The sequence below is a fragment of the Podarcis gaigeae genome (assembly GCF_964106915.1).
Source record: "Podarcis gaigeae genome assembly, chromosome: 12".
Lineage (NCBI taxonomy): Eukaryota > Metazoa > Chordata > Lepidosauria > Squamata > Lacertidae > Podarcis > Podarcis gaigeae.
The window spans coordinates 59,623,183-59,647,230 of record NC_139688.1 but is presented as its reverse complement, the minus strand read 5'-3'; the positions used below and the strand labels follow the sequence as shown (position 1 = coordinate 59,647,230).

The window sequence follows — 24,048 nt, the reverse complement described above, 5'->3', positions numbered from 1 at the left end:
GTGCCAAGCTCTCCATAGTGATATTAACCATTCTGCAGAATTAATAAATGGCAACGAGTTTACAGTAAATCCGTCTCAATTTTATCCTTTTTCCTTCACCCTTGTAATATGTAAATTTCTCTATAAGTGCGAAATCACATTTCTTGTCTAATCACTCTTTTAGGGAAAGAAGGACTGACATTCGTGCTGTCTTATGCACAGCATCCCAGCTGCTGTAAAGCTGTTAGTTCTCCCATGGGTTTGTGGATTTGGGGTCTAATGGATATCATAAAGATTTTCCAAATAATGTATTAATTTTTCAAAGAAACATTCCATGCGAAGGAAGGTTGCAAAAGGGGCTTGGCAGAAGAGGGAGGGAGAGCTCCTTCCCTTTGGTAGCAAATACCTTCCTTTCTATGCCTGGGGGGGCACCCTCTCCCTCCTCTGCCAGCCAGCCCACTGCTGCATGGAATTCTATGCACTCAATTCTGTGTCTTGTCTGTGGCTAATAGGCTAGTGCTTATATGCAAGGCTGGGGTGGTTGTAATCTATTTTATTTATCAATACAGGTGCCATGCACTACCTTAAAGGTAAAGGTAAAGGTACCCCTGCCCGTACGGGCCAGTCTTGACAGACTCTGGGGTTGTGCGCCCATCTCACTTAAGAGGCCAGGGGCCAGCGCTGTCCGGAGACACTTTCGGGTCACGTGGCCAGCGTGACAAAGCTGCATCTGGCGAGCCAGAGCCGCACACGGAAACGCTGTTTACCTTCCCGCTGGTAAGCGGTCCCTATTTATCTACTTGCACCCGGAGGTGCTTTCTAACTGCTAGGTTGGCAGGCGCTGGGACCGAGCAGCGGGAGCGCACCCCGCCGCAGGGATTCGAACCGCCGACCTTTCGATCGGCAAGTCCTAGGCGCTGAGGCTTTAACCCACAGCGCCACCTGCGTCCCATGCACTACCTTACTTTATAACAATTTGTCCAAGGAAAAATGTCCTTTATTCCATACATTTTCTCATATCTGCAAAGATATGTGTGGGGATTTGAGCCCAAGGCTCCCAGATCCTAGTCTCACACTTTAACCAATATGCCACAAAGAGGACCATCAGAATATTGGGGTAGAATATCCTCCATCAAGAAAATCATGTTGAGATTTATAAAATCTTTGTAGACGTAATCTCAAGATGTCAAAAATATCTGATGAGTAGGAAATTGCCAGGACCTGTCAGCACTCAAGGTATCTTCCTATCATATTCAGTATTTAGAGGTTGGTTGTGATAGCTGAAGAGATAATTGCCCAGTGCTGACGTCTGACTTTCCTAGTGACCTTCCTAAGAGTATAAAAGTTGTATCTGAGTTCCCCTTAAAACATCTTCTGCATTATTCTTAAATAGTTCAGATGTACTGGAGAATCTGGTTTAATACAAGTCAGGAGGTTCATGACAAAGCCAGAATGTGAAGGGAAGGGAGTGCTTCCCTAACGATAGTTTAGGAAGGCAGGAATGATTGTCTGAACTGGGTAACAGTGAGTCTATGAGGGCAAAGCGTGGTAAAGAAAGTCTTGATGCCCATTGATGCCCACCCTGCAGTGGAGTGGATGGGCTGTTAGAGATATTTTGTGCGCATGCCAGTACTCAGCACTCCATCCCACTCTCCCAACACTTGAACATGATGAAGAAACAGAAAACAGGACATCTCTGTGCAAATAACATGGTTCTTCATGATCTTCCAGTGTTCTGAGGAAGCAAGGTTTCAGTGTCTTTTATTGCGTTATCTCCACACACAAATGTTTCTTCTTTGTATCCCATCCTAGGAGCTTAGTCTGAGGCCAAATAAACAGCAAGCCAAGACCATAAGCAATCTAAATTGATCCTGGAATATTCCTCCGTATATGTAAAATATAGAAAGCCTTCCTATTACATTTCATTCCTTGACACAGGATTTTGTTTTGTTTTTTACATTTGTGCAATGTTTGAATTTTGTCTCTTGTTACCAAGATTCTGTCACACTTGTATGTGACAAAGAACCAAATCTTGAAACAGAGCCGTGCAGATAAGGTGACGCTGGTTCTTAAGGGTTAGTGGCACATACATGAGGTCCCTTACTTTCACGAACATTTTGCCTGTTGTAGTGACAGGCATTCTGTTAATTTATTCTAAAGAGGAAGTTGACAATTTCAAGCACGTTCTCTTCCTTTGTATTTCTCCAGTTGCCCGTTTTACTTTCCTTCCTTTTTATTTATATTCCTGTTCTTTTTTCCATGTTCTGCCTATTTAGTTCTCATATTCGTTCACAAACTAATGATGTGTCCTGGGTGCGCTGCCATGCATCGAAACAAACTATGTGCATATGAGAACTGAATGAGATCTGAAAGGAGAAATTGCCTCCTTTGACGTGCTCTGCAAGAGCGTACCAGCTCAATAAAGACTATAGATGGGAAAAAATATACAGGCATATGTGAGGTGAACTATGGAGTAGAATGTACCCTGTCAATGAATTAGAAAATATATTCTAGAAAACAATTCTGTGCTGGCTAGAATATTCGGCTTGCTGTAGTATATGTTTTCTATCCATAGTTTCTATAGTAGCCTCTTGCAACTAAGGTATCTTTTCAGGTTAAAATTCTTCATATGAAAAACAGGTTATAATATCAGTTGGGTTAGATTTATGTATTATAATATTCTAATCTGCTTCTAAGAAAAATGGAACAATACGATTTTGTTATGAGTTTTGAGTGTTCAGTGGAAGAAAGTCATAATTGACAATAGAGTTAGGGGTGAGTCCTGGGGTAGGAGATTTGTAGTGAAATGTAGTCTATGGTGATAAGAAACTGTCCCTTTCAATCATTTGTAGTAGAGTTAATGCAGTCTGCATTATTAAATGAATACTGCATAAACATACAACAGCAGAAGCTAGATTTGCCAATTTGCCCGTTATTCTTAGTTCAATTTATGAAAACAAATAAAAGTAGGAGAAGCTGCCAGAGCTATTTAAACAGTGTTCACCTCCCCTTTTCTAGGGGGCGGTGGTGAGATCACACTATTTAATCTGCCTGCAAAATGTGTGTTTGTTTGACAGCCTGAGGGGGGGGGGAGCAGGAGGAGTATATGCTCCTGCTATGCTGCAGTCTGTCTTCAGGTTGCCACCATGGCTGGGCAAGCGAAGAGAGGAGCTAGCCAGACAGTCATGGCTCTGCCAGAGGCGGTGCCAGCCTGCAGAATGGACCATGAGACAGACTGGGGGAGGCTCTTTCCCCACTTCCAACCTTCTTCCTCCACAGTTATCAGGAACCGTGGTGTAGGTGGAGATAGTGCATCCCTTTGTGTCCTGCTGCTCCCATTTTCTGTTCACATTTTTGTATTTCCATGAAGTAGAAACCAACATAGGACTTCTATATGTGTGATGTTTTGACCTAGAATGCAAACGGGGCAATTCAGGGTCTGTTTGCTGCATGCATCTTGCAAGGCAATATATAGGCTCCTGTTTAGAATCACAGCTCCTGCTTTGTGTCCCAGCAGCCATGGTTGTAAAGGAGGGTTTGTGTGAATAAATTCTGAAATATAAGAAAACCAGCTGCCAAGGAAATAACTGTATACTTATCACTACTACTGGCTACTGAAGGAGAAGTTGATCTTATACAGTCACTTTAAACCAGGCCTGCATCAATTGTGACCCCTCAAGCTGAGAAAAGCCCACTAGCCATATATTGTAGCCTGCCAGACATATGGCAGCCCACCTCTTTTTTACAGTCCCAGTAAAACAGCAAAAAGAGGAAGTTTATGAAGCCCCTGGTGAGTCACCTTAAATGGCAGGTGAGCTGCAGTAAGTGGAACTGAGTGTACTTTTTCCTTTACAACATTCACAGTGAACTACCAAATACTGTATGTCTGATTTCTCTTTAATTTCTTCTCTTTTCCTCTTTAATTTCTTCTCTCTCTTTCTCTTTTTTTAACAAGTTGCATCAGTGCAACATAGACAGGTTTCTTCAATTTTAAAATCTGTGTGATGGAAATTCTGAATCGCAATTAAAATCACTTTTGGCAGGGGGCATTCTATCATACTCTGAGTTGCTTGTCTTCCTGTTGTCAGAAATCAATAAAGCCGCTTTGGGGGGGGGGGGGACAAAGAAGCAGGCAATGAAGAAGGAAAAAAGCCGTGATCAAAACTTGGCGTTTGTACACACTCAAACTGAATTATTAAACAACCTAATTTTAAAACTTCAGAAATGCTGTCAGCACACAGGCATCTGCATCTCACTGACAGACTTAAATAATTGCCTTGGGGGAAAATATGAATCTGCAATTCACATTTTCAATTGGCTTTTAAAATTGTCATTTGATTTATATGTTTTCTTGGAATGACTTCGTTACATGTACAATAGAGCACTTATACCTCTTTTGTTAGGTCAGGAATTAACTCCTTAATAAAATGTCTAAAAGTTCAGATGAAGGAAAGTGACACCTTTGAGTTCAGGAAAAAGGCTGGGGAGACAGGCATTCTAGAAGTTTATAAAATTTTGAACTTAGGAGAGGGGGGGTAATTATAAATTTTAATTCTTTTTTCTGGAAATATCTGAACACAGTGGAATTGACTGACAGTAGAAATTTCAGTATTAACAGAAGTACTTCTTCACACAACACACAACATGAAATTCACCACAGCATGTTGTCTTGAGGCTGAATTGTGTCTGAATTGGGGATCCCTCTTACTGTCTTGGAACTTTAGGAGGAACATTAGGTAAATGAATTTAGATTAGTGTCTAGTGGCTCTAGTTTTACTGCTGGAACAAAATTTATCCTCAGCACCCAAAGAATCGGCGTCTGTCACCGCTTGCTGGCTATAGGACAGTTAGGTGTTAAAGGGGAGAGGTTGAACTGGGTTCCAAGTTACAACTTATCCTGCTTCCCGTCTCTAACTGCCTAACTGCTCACAGAGTAACCCTCAATTGATTGATTGGTTGATTTTTCATATTTGCCACTTTTCCAGAATGAGCAATGCCTAAAGTGGCTTTCAAGCAAACACTTGAAATGTTAGAATATAGGACATTGGAAATTCAAGCATAAAAAATGCAGAACATGTCAGTAAATTCAAAATAACAAAAACCAACAATTTAGCAAAGACATAATAAATTCAATATTACAAACACACACACACACACACACACACACACACACACAGTGTAAACTTAAGTACATAAATACAAAGCAAAAATGAAAGTTAACCGAGAATAAAGTTTCTGGTACCAGTTTTGCTGCAGCCCAAGAAGTATGGCTTAGGGGAGAGTAGATGACATACAGTTGAGTCCTGCACCTCTCTTCCAGAGAAGGCTGACAGCAGCAAAAAGCAAATGTGGGGGAGAGCAATGCTGGTCAGTCTCTTCTCCTGGAAGTATGAACTTACTGGTGCAGGTCTTACTGCATTTTTGCAATAACTAGGCTGGAGAGAACCAAGATAGCTGCTGCCTTTCCCTTTTGTGAAGCAGGATTGTGGAACTGGCAGCAACAAATAGAAATTGAAGGTAATACACTGGAACTCTTCTAATTGGGAATATGAAGTAGCAGTTGGGTAACCATTTCACGTACTGCCAGCTTGCCATGGCGTATGCACTCAACAGGAATCTACAGCCAACCGTGGTTCCTTGATGAGTGAAGCTTATATGATACTTGTGTTTGCAGGTGCGTGTTTTTCACATTGATCTGTTGTATTTTTAGCTAAGCACTTAAGACTTAAACTTAAAGTTCTCAAACTTTTTTGTCTGGACCACACTTTCACAATAAAAAATTGCTGAATGCCTCACTGATTTTTTTTAATTGATAATAAATACATTGGAAAACAAAAAGAAACAACTCCTAGCAGTGCTTGATAAATAATAATAATAATAATAATAATAATAATAATAATAATAATAATAATAATAATAATAATAATAATAATAAATTATTTATACCCCGCCCATCTGGCTGAGTTTTCCCAGCCACTCTGGATGGCTTCCAATCGAGTGTTAAAAACAACACAACATTAAATATTAAAAACTTCCCTAAACAGGGCTGCCTTCAGGTGTCTTTTAAAGAGAAGATAGCTGCTTATTTCCTTCACATCTCATGGGAGGGCATTCCACAGGACGGGCGCCACTACCGAGAAGGCCATCTGTCTGGTTCCCTGTAACCTCACTTCTTGCAGTGAAGGAACCACCAGAAGTCCCTCAGTGCTGGACCTCAGTGTCCGGGTAGAACAATAGGAGTGGAGACACTCCTTCAGGTATACTGGGCTGAGGCCGTTTAGGGCTTTCAAGGTTAGCACCAACACTTTGAATTGTTCTCGGAATCGTACTGGGAGCCAATGTAGGTCTTTCAATGTAGGCCTCGGCGGCCGCTCCCAATCACCAGATTAGCTGCCGCATTCTGGATTAATTGCAGTTTCCGGGTCACCTTCAAAGGTAGCCCCACATAGAGTGCATTGCAGTAGTCCAAGCGGGAGATAACTAGAGCATGCACCACTCTGGCGAGACATAGAATGCAACTACTTTTATAATATGATCATGGAACATCCAGAAAGTATAAAGCAATGCAGATATAGTAACATGAATTATTCCCAAAATATAAATCATCAAGCCTCTTACAAACTCAGTGTGAGGGGTGAGCTTGCTTTTGCCAGGTAATCTAGGTCTAATTTGAGACAACTCTCATCTCCTCATTAGTTCAAAGAAGGCTTTCTCTTTTCCGATCTTTCATATTTTTCAGAGTTGAAAATCCCTATTTACAACAATATGTCATGGAGAACTTTAGAACAGCCATTGCTATTCTCCAGCAGTGTTCAAACAGCTATTCTGGATGACAGCTCTGATTGTCCTCAGTATCACTTGATGTTCTTGCTCTCATTTTGAAAATATATCTATCCATATTCCACAGATTTTTAAAAAAATATTTTTATACTGTACTACACTGAAATGTTTAAATAGTTCTTTGATTGTCCTTGAATCTTTCTGCCATTCTTGCCATCCCTACACCCTTTGCGAACCTCTGGCTTAAGGCATCTTGGGAGAACAGCTAAAATGCAGTGTTTGAAGTGCTTCTTGACGTCCCATGATACTTAATCATGTTAACAAGCAATGGAAGCATTTATTGCCAATGGAAGATTGTAAGCAATATAACATCCAAGGCACGTGTATTTATTCAATCTTCTGTCTTGGCCAGCAAACTTCTACATTACAGCACTATTGTAAGAAATAATAATAATACACATGTATGAATTATTGCTGAGTTTCTAACTCTGAGATCATTATTGATAATGCAGCCTCATCTGTGGAGTTCTAAAGGGCATCAAAAGTAATCACTTTCTATATTCTGTTATTTCCCCTTTTTAGCTCTCATTTGTGAAAGACTTCCTATTTATAATACTTGCTGTTTAAGAAAACCAAGCACAATTTGAGCCATAGCTATGAAAATAATACAGTTATTGACCCTTTTCCCATCAGTTAACTGCCTCTATTTAGCGAGAAAACCTTTGGTTCTAGTTCATACTGATGTGAATCATTAACATGCTAGGAAAAGATCAGTACCTTGGATAATTACCGTACTTGCTAAGTAACTTTTAAAGTATAGAGAAACTAAAGTGCTAAGAGCAAAAATATGGGAGGAAATCCAGTTAGCAAAAAAAAATTAATTTCTGGCTCTCCTGGATGAGCAGCCTATATGATCTATCAGACTTGATTATGCTGCTTTCAAGAATTAAGATGTTTCGGATGACCTCATAACTTATAAAAGGAAATGGCCCCAGCTGTGCTGAAGTACTGTTTTTTAATATAAAATATTTGAAGTTTGATGTGTATTTTAACTATGTTTGGTGTAGGGACAATTATTACTTTTCATTATCTGTTGAAGGTGGAAATGAAAGCCTTAGGGACTGCCAAAGCCTTAAGGCAGAGCTTTCCAAACTTTTCATCTTGGTGACACACTTTCTAGACAAGCATCATTTCGCAAAACAGTAATTCACTTTTACTAGCAAACCAGAGGTTAGTTTCCAGGCCCAGGAGGAGAGTGAGCAACAAACCTACACACCGCAGCTGACACACTAAAGTGTCGTGACACACAATTTGGAAGGCTCTGCCTTAAGGACTGCTGAGGCTTCCTAGCCAGCCTGTTCCTCTGTTTCAACATTGTGGTATATTGCCAGATCACGATGTTTGGCTGGTGATACATTGCAATGTTGAAAAGCTGACATCGCCAGCCCTAACTGGCGCCATGCTTCCCTTACAGTAATGGCTGGTGATACCCCGGTGGTGTAATTCTCTCATTCTTTTTCTTTTACCACCAATGTTCATTATCCTTGTAGTGACTGATATTGACTGTATTTTAATTTATTTTTCTTTTTAAGCACGTTGTTATGTTTTACTTGTGTTTTTCATCTTGTTTTTGTAAACAGTCCTAGAAGCCCTGCTGAAGGTCAGTGCGTACATCGTTTAACGAAATAAGTATTTCTTTCATTTTGGCACAGAGCTATGCTGTGCTGTAGGAAATATTTCCGTGTAAATAAATTTGTTACTTGGTTATGATGTCAGGTTCTTGACAGCTTCTCCCTTTCCTTCCAGCTGTTCTGAGAGCATGTGCTGATGGAGGTGCTAATCGTCTGTATCATATCACAGAAGGAAGCCATGAGAGGTACATCCATAATAATCTGTGCAGATAATTTCCCCCTTTTTATCTTCATGAAGAGCACTGATGAACTTGCATTTGCAGCTTTCTAAAAGCTCTTGGCTCCATCAGGTTGTTTCCCCCTCTCTCTTTTTTGCAAGGATGGGGGTCAGAAACACAGATCTTGTTCAACATGAGGCTGCTGCTGCTGCTGCAACTGGCATCTCTTTGTCAAGTCCTTCTGTTCTCTCTTGTAACATGTTGGATCACTAACCCTCTGTTGTGATGCTGTCACATTGTGTGTTTTCCTGTCCTGCCAGCAGCACTCAGTGATGTGGAGCAAGGGAAGCAGAGCACACAGTGTGATGATGTCACAACACAGAAAAGTTGTTCCACTACATTATGCGAAAGAACTCTGTGTGGGATGCCATTTTTTGTAACTGCCTTTTTGATTCAAGTAGGTTAAATCTGTACCAGAGGATCTTCCTGTGCTAACAGAGCCCAATGATAAATGCAACAAGTTATAACTTCAGTAAGAGGACTCCAGATAATCCTTTTCCTCAACTACATCTGAAGCTGACAACAGCTGTCACTGACTTAACAACCTTGCCCGCCCATCCCAAATGGGTTTTTTAATGTATAGTTCTGCGTAAGTGTTTATAGTTCATATACAGTGAAAGAGGCTTCCACCCATTGTAGTGTTGCAAAACAATGCATTTGATAACCATGGGGCACAGCTAATCCATTTTTGATGTTCTAGTCTAGAGGAAGGTTCCACATGATTAGCAAGTATCCTGATAACAGTATGAATTATTGTAACTTTATTGAATTGTATTAATTGTTTTGATGAATCTGTTGCTCTTGTTTGCTTTATTTATATGCCATTGTGTTTGATATTATAATGATTGCCATGTTTGAGGTTTTAAAAATGCTATTGTGATTATTGTGAGCATTTTTGAGCTCAACATTTATTGTTGGAAAAGCAGGATGCAATTATATATTTTCATCTGAAGATCTCAGGGCAGATTAATGTGCTGTGGCATATTAAAGCAAATAAAATCATATCAAGATCAAGATTCACCTAGCAAAAGTGAAGCAATACTACAACTCTTATTTTTTTAAAAGCACAGATTATTATCATTATTATGTATTTATTTATTTATACCCCAGCTTTTTTCCTGACAAAGCCTCAAATATATAATTGGTTGTTTTTGAAGGAGCTTTCTTCTAGAATTGGGAAAGGGTTTATGTAATTTTCTCTTCCATAATTGCTTGTGAGGTTGACAAGTTGCCCTTTTCTCCAGAGTTGTATGTTTCTTCCTTATAGTTTCACTCCTTCTCTTTCAATCTTTATATAGTGATGCATTAACTGACAGGCTTAAGGCACATAGGTGATGAGTGGGAATGTTGCTTCTGAGCCCAGCTCTTAACTGCTAACCAATTTTGTTATACTATGCTAACCCTTTAAAGTGGTATTTAAATCCTCATAGAAGAATACAGGTAAGGAATCATGGCTCTTATCATTCTACTACTGTGTTTTGCATAATAGCTCTCAGTGTAGCAATTATGGGAATGATTTGTGCAAAAGAAGCACTGTGCCTGTGAAAAAAATCTTTCCCCTTCTGCATTTAATAATTCAGAATGTCTGTGTAATATTGCGACCTCTAAAAGCATGGAGAAGTGACAGCTGATTTCTTAAGCAGACCCAGCTTTTAAACGGAGCTCATCGCTGAATGGCCAGTAACATCCACAAATAATGACAGAGGCAGAGGGCTCTTGTTTAAAAGCTGCCTTATCATTGTGAATGGCAACACAGATTTTGGCAGGAGCCTCCTCTTATTTATTCATTAGAGTTCTAGACTGTGGTATCAGAGTAGCTTGAAGCAATTTTTCTAAATGTTGATTGTCCCCACCCCCAGAGTCTCGTGGTTTAAAGTATTCTTATGCAGTTCAACCGCTATATGCAAGTAGCTTCATTACAATCCTTCCCATACACAATCCTATTTGCATGAAGTGCATAAGAAGTGAGTTTTGGGAAAGTCTCTGTCAGAGGAGGCAAAGCTTAAACTTAGGTTACATCCACACCAGACATTTAAAGCACATTTATACCACTTTAGTTGTCTTGGCTTCCCACAAAGAAACCTGGGAATTGTAGTTTACCTCCAACAGCTGCAACTCCAAGCACCTTATCAAACTACAGTTCCTGGGATTCTTGGGGGGGGGCATGACTTTTAAAGGGGTATGAGAGTGTTTTGAATGTGTGGTGTGGATGTGACATCAAATAACTCCATCTTCTCCCCGCTTCTTGTTTTTAGCTTCATTAACATGTAATTCTGAAATGTTGGACCCCCTTCAAACTGGTGCCAAAATTTTGTGATTGCTTTTACACCGCAAACTCTATGTTTGATACCTCATCCCAACCTGAGTAATTGATACTCAAACCGGGGGCCACAGGTATCCCTCCAAAAGCCAACGTTGCTTGATTCACTCCAAAACTGTGTCAAACTTTGCAATACTTTCTAACTCTTCTGCATCACAAATCCTGCTCCCAAAATGAGGAATTGATACTAAAAAACTGAGTTCCTAGTTCATGCCACTCTGACAATGTCTGATTGGCTCCAAGCAGTGCAAAAGTCTGGCACCGCTTTGAAGTGAATCAGACAATGTTGGCTTTTGAGAGGGTACCTGTGTCCTCCAGGGGTTTGAGTATCAATTACTGTACTCAGTTTATTGAGAGCTTTAAAACACAGGGTTTGCAATACAAAATGGCACAAAACAAGCACACAACTTTGACATTGGTTTGGAGGGGATCCAAAATTTCACAGTTACACGTTAATGAAGCTCTCCTTTTTCTTTCTTTCTGCAAACCGTCTTTGCTTTCTGAGCCCTTAAATTCTGGATTTAAGAAAATGTGGTGGGGGTGGGGGGAAGAGCCCTTAGCTTTGTTTTGACGGGGGTGAGAGAGTTCCTCATGTCCTGACATAATGATATTACATGGTTTCTCTGCTAGCAGCAGACACAAAGGTGAGGTTTGGGGCTCTGATGATACAATTGCAGTTTGACACGTGTGCCATATAAGTGAGCCGGAAGTGCATGATGTGCTGTGAACCCTTTGGACCTCAGCTCCTGTGCATTTTCCTAGCCACAGAGACAACCTGCTTTCCTGCATCTGGATTTTGTTCTGGTAGTCAGCACTTCTTTGGGACAAACATAATGCATTCTGCAGACAGAATCAACTGGGAAATAATGTTTTAGATAGCTCATTTTATTTTCAAACTATTTAATGCACACTATACAAATACCACTCTTATGGAATAAACATAATTATTTTAAAACTCATTAATGCACACTATACAAATACCGCTCCTATAGAAAGAATGTAATTATATGTTAAATAAGTTCTCATAAATGTAAATAGGTAATTCAAGAAATACTAGATGGTTGTATCACAAGTGAATAGAATTATTCACTCTTCATAGACTTGGCCCTTTAAGCATTCTTACCTTGGGATTATATTATATCATCAAAGTTCAATTTTTGTACAACAAATCCAGCTAGATTTTGTTATTTGCCTTTAAGGAAACTAAGCCTGCTGAAAAGATTATTAATTTACCTTTTTAACATGTTCCCCTTCACTCTCATTTCTCAATGCAGTTTTATTAAAGTCTTGTCTTCTCAGAGAACACTGACAAATTAATTAGATTTTTAGAAAGAAAGAAAGAAAGAAAGAAAGAAAGAAAGAAAGAAGGGAAGAAAACCTCAGCTTAATCTCCTCTTCTTTAATTTTCTCCCCCAATTTAGAGACCTGTTACTTCGATATTTTTGAAGCAGGCAAATATTAAATAGTACCCACTATTTCTTTTGGAAGGCGAAGTGGTGCTCACAACTAGGAAGCTGCAACTCTTTCCTCTTGACTCCAGGCCAATATCCCCTTGCTTTACTGGAAAAATCCTCCTTCTCTGACAATTACCTAATGTTTTGGAGCAGAAATACATTTTGATTTACTACTAATTAACTGTGTGGGTACAGCAGCTTTGGAGCACACACAGATAACTCCTCACGAGCATTCTGTTTAATATTACAGAGCATTGATATATAATGGGGATCAGGGGTGCCAACTTGAATAAAATATTGGATGGGAGATATGCCCCACCCCACAAAATTGATCACATGACACAGTGCACACATACCATTTGAATGGCAATGGGGGGGAGGAACCCCCCTCAATTGTTTTATTGGGAGGACTGAAGTGTGTGTGTGTCTGTATGTGTGCATACTTTGATATGGCAATTCCCAGTTCAGAAAATATTAAGGATGAAAAATAAATTAATTTGCACCTCCTTGTCTAGTATATGAATTGGAATGTAATTATCCTCCAAAATTTAGAGATGTGAAAAATCCAAACGTAATTATCCTTTGGATTTTTCACATCTCCAAATTTTGCAATACAGCTCTCAGCTCAAAAGAAATGAATGAAAACATGTAAGAAACATTTAGAAATGTGTACCTTGTGGTAAAAACAGGCAAAGTAGATGTAGAACTCTATGTATAAAAATGTTAACGTTGGTTGTAGCCAGGTTTTTTATGTGTGTGCACCTGATCAGTGGAATGAGGGCTCTCCGTGTTCCCATTAGTGTTAAAATAATTGGGGAACCTTCATTCAGTCTAGATTCTAGCGAATACTCTTACATAACGGTTGTCAGCAAATCAGTCTCATTCCCACTTATCTGTAAGTAAGGGCTCATCCATACTTCTGATTGTCCCGCCTCTTCCCTTCAGAAAAAGCTGCAGTTTACCTGCCAAATTGGAGTAAACAGCAATTGGGTTCTCTGCAGGTTGCTGTTTGTTCTGATTCAGAAGTAAAGAGCGTGTTTTCCTGAGGAAAGCTGCAGGGCAAACACAAAACTGCTTGGACCTGTACCTAGAAAGCACAAGAGAAGAAAACCTCTTGGACTTGTGCTTTCTAGGCTGTGGGTGAGCCTTAAGACTTACTGAATTCAGTGTGCTTACTGGTGAGTAGTCCTGTATAGGTTTGTGCTGCTTCCCACTTACTAGGTCATCCACCGGGAAAGCTCTTGACCAAAAACTGACAGGTAAAATTTCTGTTTTCGGTCACTCTTGCCCGGGGCTTCTGTTGCTGGAAATCTTCTCTTTGACCAGAACTAAGAGCACCCAGTTGTTATGGCCTTGCTTATGGGAGCAAGTAACTTTCTGCTCATGATTTGCTTCCTACTTCTACGTAGTTTATTATCACTCCCTCTTGACTGTGGAAGAATAAGTGGGGTAAATAGAAACATACTGCACAGTGTTATTGATTGTAGATTTCCTGGTTATAAAATGGAGGATGTGAAAGCTGAAGGCTGTGAGAAATGCAATTACTGTCACATAATTCTCCTTTCTGTGTCTTCTAAAAAGAGCCTTATTATAACTTTAAAAGGCACGAGTGCTGGTCTTTGAAACCCATCTATGAAGCTCCCTTACTGAATCACCCTGACCTTCTTCCGGATAAATGTTTGAATAAATGTTCATTAAACCCAGAATGTATTTTATTATTGGCAGTAACATGCATCAGTAGGATGTTTTTCTTTTTACAGTTTTATGCTCCCTTTCCAAAGTTCATGGTGGTGCACAGTCAAACAGGTAAAGACAATTGTAGATGCTGAATAAAATAACACACAGTACATAAGAACGACTCTGCTGGATCAGACCAGAGGTCTGTCTTAGCACAGCACTCTGCTCCATTCTGGCCAATCAGATGCCTATCAGTTGCCAAAGCAAGAAATTATTTGCCACATCATGTTGATGAGTTGGCTAATAGGTTTTCTGCTTTATGTATGTATGATCTGCTAATGTTTTAAAGGGTGCTGGAAAAGCACCCTTAGATGATGAAGTAGCTGAACCCCAGGCAGGACTGTGCACATAAAGGAGCAAGGTTTTGCAGATGGGACAGACTCTTGAACTCCAGAGACCACAATCTGTGCACTTCCAGAGATCCGTTTCAGGCCTTCCAACACGGTCCAGTTCATCACAATGATCAACTTTTACTAATTAAAATGAAAGTGGGGTCACCCCGCTGTTTTCTGAATATGTGGTTTCCCTTTACTAAATATTATGAAATTTCAAGTGTTTATTTCAAGTGCTAGCAATTTTTAGAATCTGATACTATTTTTCTTGGCTTTTTATTAGGTATAGCTTCTTAACAACTTATGTAACTTCAAAGTGAGTTGTATTCATTAAAAATACCAATGTCTGCCAAATCATTGAGCTTAAAAACTGCAGACTTAAGCAAAGCTTAGTGCTTGGCATCAAGTGACATTTATTAAAGGCAGTAGGTCAACAAAATTGTTAAGCTGTGTGAGCATATTAGACATATGCAGATTCAAAATGAAATAAATTTTTGAAGAGATTATGGAAGGTAAGATGGGAGGTACATTTGCTAAGAATTTACTGTGGGATTCTTGATATTAAAAGGCAATATAACAAGCAATCCAGAAGAATGCATTCGCTGTGGGTAAAACCTCAGCGCCTAGGGCTTGCCGATCAGAAGGTCGGCGGTTCGAATCCCCGCGGTGGGGTGCTCTCCTGTCGTTCTGTCCCAGCGCCTGCCAACCTAGCAGTTCGAAAGCACCCCCGGGTGCAAGTAGATAAATAGGGAAGGTATAGCGGGAAGGTAAACGGCGTTCCGTGTGCTGCGCTGGCTCGCCAGATGCAGCTTGTCATGCTGGCCACGTGACCTGGAAGTGTCTGCGGACAGCGCTGGCTCCTGGCCTCTAGAGTGAGATGAGCGCACAACCCTAGAGTCTGGCAAGACTGGCCCGAACGGGCAGGGGTACCTTTACCTTTAAGCCAAAAATTATCTATTTCCAGTCTGGTAGTCATCAGCTGCCCTGAACCAAAGAGCTAACAGTTATGTCCGATTTATTTTAGGACTGGTGGAAGATCCAAAGTCTTGTAGGGTTCTCCCCCTTCCAGACCACATAGCACATATATAAATTCTGAAGGATAGATCAAACAGCTGAGATTACTCAGAGGTTATAGTAATAATATTCCATAAAGAATGTTCATAATAAAACGAAACCTAAACCAAAAATGTTAGAAACTGGGGGGGGGGTGTTGAGAGAGAGAATAGTTGAGGAAAATAAGTCTTGCATGTTATTAGTTATAGTGTTGTCTATGCTCTGGTAACCTCTACGTTAGAATACTGGAACATGTTGTATGTGGGGCTGCCTCTGAAGACGGTTCAGAAACCAGCCAGCACAGAATTCAGTGGCTAGGTTGATCACTGGGGCAAGATGGTTTGAGCATATTATACCCAGAGCTTTTTTTTTCTAGAAAAAGAGGTGCCGGAACTTGTTGACCTTTTCTTAGGGGAGCACCCACCCAAAGTTGTTGAGCATTTGGGGGGGGGAGGGAGAGATAGCCCCTAAAAACCTTCTTATGCCACTGCCCTCTGCCGCACCGCACCAGTCACCGTGCTGCCCACAGCCTCTGCCGCACAACATAAAGTGCTGTGCCACCAAAAGCTGCCATCACTAAACACAGAGTGCCGTGCCCGCCGCCTTTGGCCCAGAGCCCCGAGTGATGTGCCAATGTGCTATAATGCTACAGTGGTGCCAGAACTCAGTTCTGGCTGAAAAAAAGCCCTGATTACACCAATCCTGGCCAAACTGCACAGACTGTCAATTAGCTTCCAGGCCCAAGTGCTGGTTTTGACCTATAAACCCTTAAACAGCTTAGGGGCACAATATCTCCCCATATAAACTGACCTGGACTCTGCATTTACCATGTCAGGCCCTTCTTCGTGTCCTCTTCCACAAGAGGCCTGGAGGGCAGCAACACAAGAAAGCCTTTTCTGCAGCAGCCCCCTGCTTGTGGAATGCCGCCTTCGTTATACACCTTTAGACCCCAGGCAAAGCATTCCACTTCACCTGGGCTTTGGCTGATTAATATTCTTCAAAGTGTGTTTGTGGGAGGGGGATTATGTTTTGTTTTAACTATTAAATTGTCTTTTATTCTTTATTTTTATCTTCTGAACTGTCCTAAGATCTTCAGATAAAGGGCGGTATATAAATTTAATAAATAATAATAATAACATGAACTGCACACCTAAATTAGATTCACATCCAGTTGTACATTCCAGCACAAATGCTGTCTTTTCTGAACCTCGTTGCTTTCAGAAGAATGCACACTCTAAAACACATCCTATCTATATCAGGATGCCCATCCTAATATGTATTCCTGTCAGGATCCCGCCTGACCCAAAATCTGGGGAGAACCCCAGTGCAGCTGCAGAACTGGATGAGCCTGGCATCTTATGACTATGATCACCTGCCTTCTTCCCCAGCAGAGTGAAGGTGGGCAGCAGACCTGGTGGGTGTTGGGTCCAAGCTGGAGGCATCCTCTTTAACAGATGACTTGAAGCAGCCTGTGTCCAGTGGTTGTGAGGTAGGCCAGGGGCCAACACTGAGCCCAAAGCAGCAAAGATCCAGGCTGAAGGTGTAGGCTAAGTCAGCCACCAGCCTGAGGAACAAGGAACTCCTCAGGAGTAAAAGAATACTCGTGAGCAAACTGCTTCTCGTGAATAGACTACACCTGCAAGCAACACTTGTGCCTTGTAACAATGTTCTGGTTGGGTCTGCGAAGACTCAGGTTTAAAAACATTCAGTTCCAGGCCCATGGCCCTAGCACAGCATTTTTACATCAGCTCCCCTGCCACCCAGCTGGTCCCCCTCGCCCTGTATTTGGACCTTGGGCTGTTTTCTGCCCTTGCCCCTGTGTTTAGACTTTGGACTGCTATAACACTGATTCTGGGATTGCTCCTGCTAACTCTCAGCTGCTGTGCCCATGCGCCACCTAAAGCAGGACAGTGGAAAACCCGGGATCTCTGTAGGAGTGCCTGTTCTGCTGCCATGAGGGTCTGTCGCTTGGGATAAAGCATGGCCCATTGGGTGGCAGGAAGCGGAGAAGCTGACAGGGAAGATACAAGTCTCTCTGTTGCCTCTAGGCTGTTACTGGCTTAACAGATCCCTGCTGAGTTCAGTTGCTGAATTTCCTTGCTCACCTCCCCAGCCTCTCCCCCCCCCCCCACACACACAATATTGCTGTTCAAGGGCAATTCCATGATGTATTGGGATGTACATTTGAATGTGTATTCAATTACATATTCCACTGAAGACAATGTTGTGGTGATAGGGAGCTTCCATACTCCTGTGCACACCTGGCTTCGGACTTGCAGTCCTTTTTACTGGGAGGGGACATTTTCCTTGCAGCTTAAAGCATCCTGTGGTGAAACCAGGCCCTGAGAGGTCCTACTCCCATGGGTTTCTTAAACTGCAAGGGGGCATTCCCCATCCCCATTTAAAGGACCATATGGAAGGAGAAGGGACGCAGGTGGCGCTGTGGGTTAAAGCCTCAGCGCCTAGGACTTGCCGATCGAAAGGTCGGCGGTTCGAATCCCTGCGGCGGGGTGCGCTCCCGTTGCTCGGTCCCAGCGCCTGCTAACCTAGCAGTTCGAAAGCACCTCTGGGTGCAAGTAGATAAATAGGGACCGCTTACCAGCGGGAAGGTAAACGGCGTTTCCGTGTGCGGCTCTGGCTCGCCAGAGCAGCGATGTCACGCTGGCCACGTGACCCGGAAGTGTCTCCGGACAGCGCTGGCCCCTGGCCTCTTAAGTGAGATGGGCGCACAACCCCAGAGTCTGTCAAGACTGGCCCGTACGGGCAGGGGTACCTTTACCTTTACCTTTATGGAAGGAGAAAACCAGAGAAGGAGGCACTTAGGTTCCTTCAGCCTGACTCCCAACAGGAGACTTGCAACTTTGCACTGAACTCTTTACTAAACATTCCTTTGCACTGAGTTAAGTGCACCACTCAAACCTCACTGATCAGTGAAGCAGGATTTTTTATCTATAAAGTAGGACTTTCCTGCATACCTGTGAGATCTCCCCAGTCTATAAGCATCCTCTCAAGTGCATAGGAAGTAGCCAAAGTACACTGTGTAATTATGAGAGTACACATAATTCAGATTATTTAGAGTTTTATTTCCATGTCTGTATTAAGAATTTTTAGAGTACATATGTATGTGTGTGGGCACATTTGCATATATGTATCCATTCTCCTCAGCCATTTTTCCTCTCCCAGCTCTGCACAGCTTTTTGCAAGAAGCAAAAGCATTTTAGTTCTACCCTTAAAGAATCTACATTGAAACACATAACCTCATTTTGAGAATCTGCTTTGAAATCTGTTAAATATATTGTTAATAAAGTCAGCATCTTGCACATTCAGATAGAAATGAATTTATCTTTAAGCCTTTTGCAAATATTTGTTTTTAATCTGATTTTGTTATTTCAATTTTATATATTCCCCCTCCTTTGGTTTATTCATTTTTAAATGTTGTATATTGCAATTCCCTTGCTGAAAATAACCTCTAGAACGAATAAATGACACTTTTCTCTCTGACCAAGGTTGTACATTGAAATTGGTAAATAAGAGCTCAATAAAAAGTGACGCTTCCTTCCCACAGATTTTTCAAGGTAAAGGAATTGGTCCTTATGTCTGTATATTTATTGTTACATTAAGCTGCAAACTTTTATGCATGTATTCAGTAAAGCTTTCATAGTGTGCACTATGGGAAATATAGTTTCTAAGAACTTTCTGTTCTGGAACTTTGATACAGAAACTAAGTCTTAGCTGGAGGTGGTAAAGGACATCTGGATGGTTAAGTCCAGTCAAAGGCGACTCTGGGGTTGCGGCGCTCATCTCACTTCAGGCCGAGGGAGCCAGTGTTTGTCCACAGACAACTTTCTGGGTTATGTGGGCAGCATGACTAAACTGCTTCTAGCGCAACAGAACACCATGATGGAAAGCAGAGCGCATGGAAACGCTGTTTACCTTCCCACCACAGCGGTACCTATTTCTCTACTTGCACTGGTGTGCTTTCGAACTGCTGGGTTGGCAGAAGCTGGGACAGAGCTCACCCCATTGCAGGGATTCGAACCGCCGACCTGATCGGCAAGCCCAAGAGGCTCAGTGGTTTAGACCACAGCGCCACCTATGTCCCTGGTTCAGCAGTACTAACTAGACACCATTGTACCATTAGATGGCTCTTTTATTATAGAATAGCAAAATGTCCATCATGGAGGGTGGGCAGAAAGGGCTTGTATAAGACTATTAGAATCTTGTGGGTTTCTAAGGCACAGGAACTCACTGGAGTTTCCCTCAGTCAAATGTTGTTTCCAAACACTACTTTTCTTTCCACATATGAATCAGTCAGATGTTAATTACAGCCAACCAGCAATTAAAGACAAAACATAAAATAGTACAAAATCACAGCATTAGTAGAAGGGATAGGAGCCTGACACAAATGTGTATAAAAGCTGTTTGCAGATCCATATCTGTCTTTTGCAAAGAGTCGTAAATACATCTGCATACCTTATTACTTTATCCATGCGCATGAATGCTAAGAGCATTCCTGTGCCTTTGAAAAGGTCTCTTACGCCAATTCCAGCCTTATGCCCACGTACTTGGGAAGGATTTCCATTAGAAATGAACGAGACCTTATTTCCAGTGAATGTGCTTGGAACTGAACTGTTACTGTTAATTTGGCTTGTATGCTACATGCTTTAAACCTTGTTTATTAAGCAGCAGTGTGTGTCTCATTACACACTTCTACATTTCATTAAATCTGAGGCAAAATTTCCCCATGGAACAATATTGCTAATATTCCCAATGGCTTTGCAAATCTGCAGAAAGGCCCCAAGGTCAGAATTTCTTTTGGAAAGGTTAATTAAGTCTGAAAGAAAGATATTATGTGGTGATTAAATAGTAATGAGCAAGGAGCCCAGTACAAATGTGGTGTGTGACACAGTACCAAACGGGAAAGCTGAAAACACCTACAAATTTATTATTTTATTACCTATTCTATTATAAAATTACCCCTGGGTGTCCAGAGTAATTTTTATTCTTTCTCAACTTGCTTCTGACAGAAAGGGGATTGAGTGGTCAGCACTCTGCCATACATATATAAAATCATAATGCATCTCTGGAGGAGTTCAAGGAACTTTAATAACATTCCTGACATATTTAAGAGAACTTTCATCAAAATTGCCGTGGCTCTCAAGCTGGGTAGCACCTCATTCCAAATCACAGCGGAGTGTGCTACTTAATGCAGGCACATATAGGAAGGATGTCTTGCGATTTTACCTTTATTAAAAAAAAAAAAAGCACATGAAATTATAGCATCTTATTCACGGCTCATTTTAAGAACTTCCAGAGTATTGACTTCACAGTCTCTGATGCTTTGGGATTTAATATTTCAGTATTTAGAGAGTTCATTGGGCACACAAGCTTAGCAAAGGGGAAAAAATGTTAATCTAATGTGGGTTTTCGTTTTCCCAAATCAAGGGTGTAAATCAGATCTGATTTGGTTCACTGCCTAGTGCCCAGACAACATATTTCATTCTGGCTGGAGCTGTTGGTCTGCTTGAGCTCTCCTTTAGCGTACAGTATGTGAAACGTTTGCATTCATAGCACAGAGATCTTCCATTAAATAGTAGTTTAAGCTTTTTCACTGGTAAAAATTAAGTCCTTGGGTTAATTTTAAGCATTTGCTTCAAAATATATAGCATTAAGGACAGTTTTACATGCACCATCACATAGTAGGCCTTAGAGTGGATCACTCAGTTTGCAGGGTTGATTGGTGCAGTTGATTTTACATGGGACACTATTCTTTAATATCTTTAATATCTTTGTATTTCTTTTTAAAATGAGCTCCAGTCTACAGCAGAGGGAGGGTATTTACTTACTTACTTACTTACTTACTTACTTACTTACTTATTTATTTATTTACATTAAGTCAGTGAATGCGTAAGCTTCAGTTTATACTTTCAGACAGATGATGTTGGAATGGTTCAAGTCCCTCCTCTCCAGGACATAGAAAGCCTTCATTGTAAACCAAGTTTTTTGCGTGAATGCCTGGTTCTTTCTACCCTTTTCTTCTTCTTTTCTTTCTAGAGATGGAGAGTCTCCTTGAAGTGGATCCAACCACTTATCACCAATTAATAATGCATAGACTTACCCCACTAACTGCCCCTATTAAATATAGTGCACACACCTCACTGTACACCAGTTAATACAAAGTTTTACAAATTTACCACGGGATGTCTAGTGTGGGACTTGTGTGAGGGAAAACTTAGTAATTAGAGTCTCAGGAAGAAAATGAGAAACAAGAAAAGTTTATTAAACAAAAATAAAGTTATGAAACAAAGTGAGTCAGGAAATGCAGTCTTTCGGGTAGAAGTTAACTTATTTACTTTAATTAACTATAAACATAGGCTTAAACACAGTGTACAATCACAGCTTCTCTTAACCTCTCTTTACACAAAATCAGTTGTTATACTTCCGTTTCTGTTACTTAGTGATATGACAGGTTGTTCAGTTAAATACTTTAATACACACAGCTTCCTTCACAGACTAATACCCTGGTTCACGAGTGAGGGGCACTTTTCCTCAGTTACCACTCCTGAGGTATTCCCAGAGGAATAACAGATCCAGGGGATCCCCTCACCTAGAAGGACTCTCCCCTCCTGGCTAGATGGAGACCCAGGGAGCCTGGACTCTCCCAGTTCAGTCCCAACCCTCTAAGGACACTCCTGTTCTCTCTGTATACCTTTCCCCCCAGACCCTCAAGATGGTCTCCCTATCCAAGCTGTGAGGCTCTGTCCTCTCGCTATGAATGGTCTCCTCAGTGTGAATGTTTAACTTCACCCAGAACCAGTTCTCCCTCAGTCAAATCCTATCCTGCTCCCTATTTCTCCAGCTGAACCTTAGCCCTATCTCTTCTCACATCCACCCCATCTAACTCTCCCTCAGAAACTGCCCCTTTTATTCTCCCCCTCAAAGTTCTGCTCCTCCCCCTTCCGTGGCTAGCCAATCAGAGAGAGGCTCCAGCCCTCTGGTGGCATTTCAGGGGCACTGCATCGCCAGACTGGCCTGGCTCTGCTGTCCGTCACACTCCTTAGGCCAGGCCTTTGTACAGTCAAGCGCTACTATAGATGGTCCAGTTCACGGTGAAATTTAGCAGCATGTAGCTCAGTTACTTCAGCCCTCCTAACCCGAATATATAAACCATGGCAGACACAGTGGCAATTTCTGCCGGCCAGGAAGCAGGGTTAAATAGCAGAGGTTGATACTGAGACGAGCAAATGGATTAAACAATGGATTAAGTAAATAAAATACAGTGGTGCCTCGCAAGACAAAATTAATTCGTTCCGCGAGTCTTTTCGTCTTGCGATGTTTTTCGTCTTGCGAAGCACGGTCTGTCGCAACTGCGCCTCTTCAAGCGGCTTTAGGAAAAAAGCGAACAAACTCGCAAGACGTTTTCGTCTTGCGAAGCAAGCCCATAGGGAAATCCGTCTTGCGAAGCAACGCAAAAACCGAAAAACCCTTTCGTCTTGCGCGTTTTTCGTTTTGCGAGGCATTCGTCTAGCGGGGCACCACTGTAAAAACAAAAACTGTACTGTGCACTGGCATCCTGGGTGTCAAATTTCAGATCTACCAATCATTGATGTGTCAGCCCTTTAACCAGGCCCTGAAGCTTTTATGGTAGGGTTTAAAACCATATGGGTGAACTCCTAAAGGTCTTGATAAGCTTCTTGGGATTTGCTAGACATCTTTGCTTTGCATAATATTACTGGAACATGAGGAGCAGTCTCTCATATATATTTTTTTAAAACAAAAACAAAAAACCAACAACATGAAATTGTATACTCAAAACCTTAAAAAAATCAAACCATTTTTGGGATTTTTCCAACATGCTGCTACAGAGGTGCCAACTTGAATAAAATATGGGGGGGCAGGTAAGCCATGCCCTTCATGATTGATCACATGACGCAGTGCGCACACACTGAATGGCTATCAACTTGGGGGGTACCTCACTCAAATAATTTGGGGGGGGCGAAGATCCCTCAGCCCCTAGGAATTGGTTCCTATGTGCTGGTAGTTTCTTTCACTAGAGCAGTATCAGTAGACATAAGAATAAAAGTTGATGTAGTAGTCAATATTCACATTTGTCAAGCAAGCTAATACTGCATACCAGCTCCTCAGTGATTTCTGCTTACTCCATCCCAAGGCAAGAAATTACAGCAGAGGCTTTGAATTGACCAAGCTATACTGTGATATTTTCTTAATCTTGATACAACATCACAGAAACTTGGGTCACCAGTTAATAATGAACTGCAAGACAGGATTTGAGCAGAAAGTACAACCTGCTAACAGATGTGCAGGAGTGAGCTACTCTATTCCACTTTGGAAAATGCCAACACACTAAATAAATTCTGTCATGTATAACCTATATATTCCCATTTTGTGAATGTAGCTAACTCAGTGCTATATTCTAGTGGAAAATAATAATATCCTAGTTTTTGGAAACATTTGTAATCTCAC

General features: G+C 41.3%; 1 protein-coding gene across 6 annotated transcripts in view; it reads left to right on the top strand.

Annotated features, from left to right (window-relative positions):
• TPK1 (thiamin pyrophosphokinase 1) overlaps positions 1–24,048 on the top strand; it is a 254,996-nt gene that overhangs the window by 82,914 nt on the left and 148,034 nt on the right. For all 6 annotated transcript variants that reach the window (XR_014557046.1, XR_014557047.1, XM_083706411.1 and 3 more), the window contains one exon: positions 8,566–8,635. Coding sequence is in view for 3 of the 6 variants with exons in the window: in XM_083706411.1 (XP_083562537.1) it covers positions 8,566–8,635 (70 nt within the window). In the remaining 3 variants the exon portion in view is untranslated. The remainder of the gene's footprint in view (positions 1–8,565; positions 8,636–24,048) is intronic.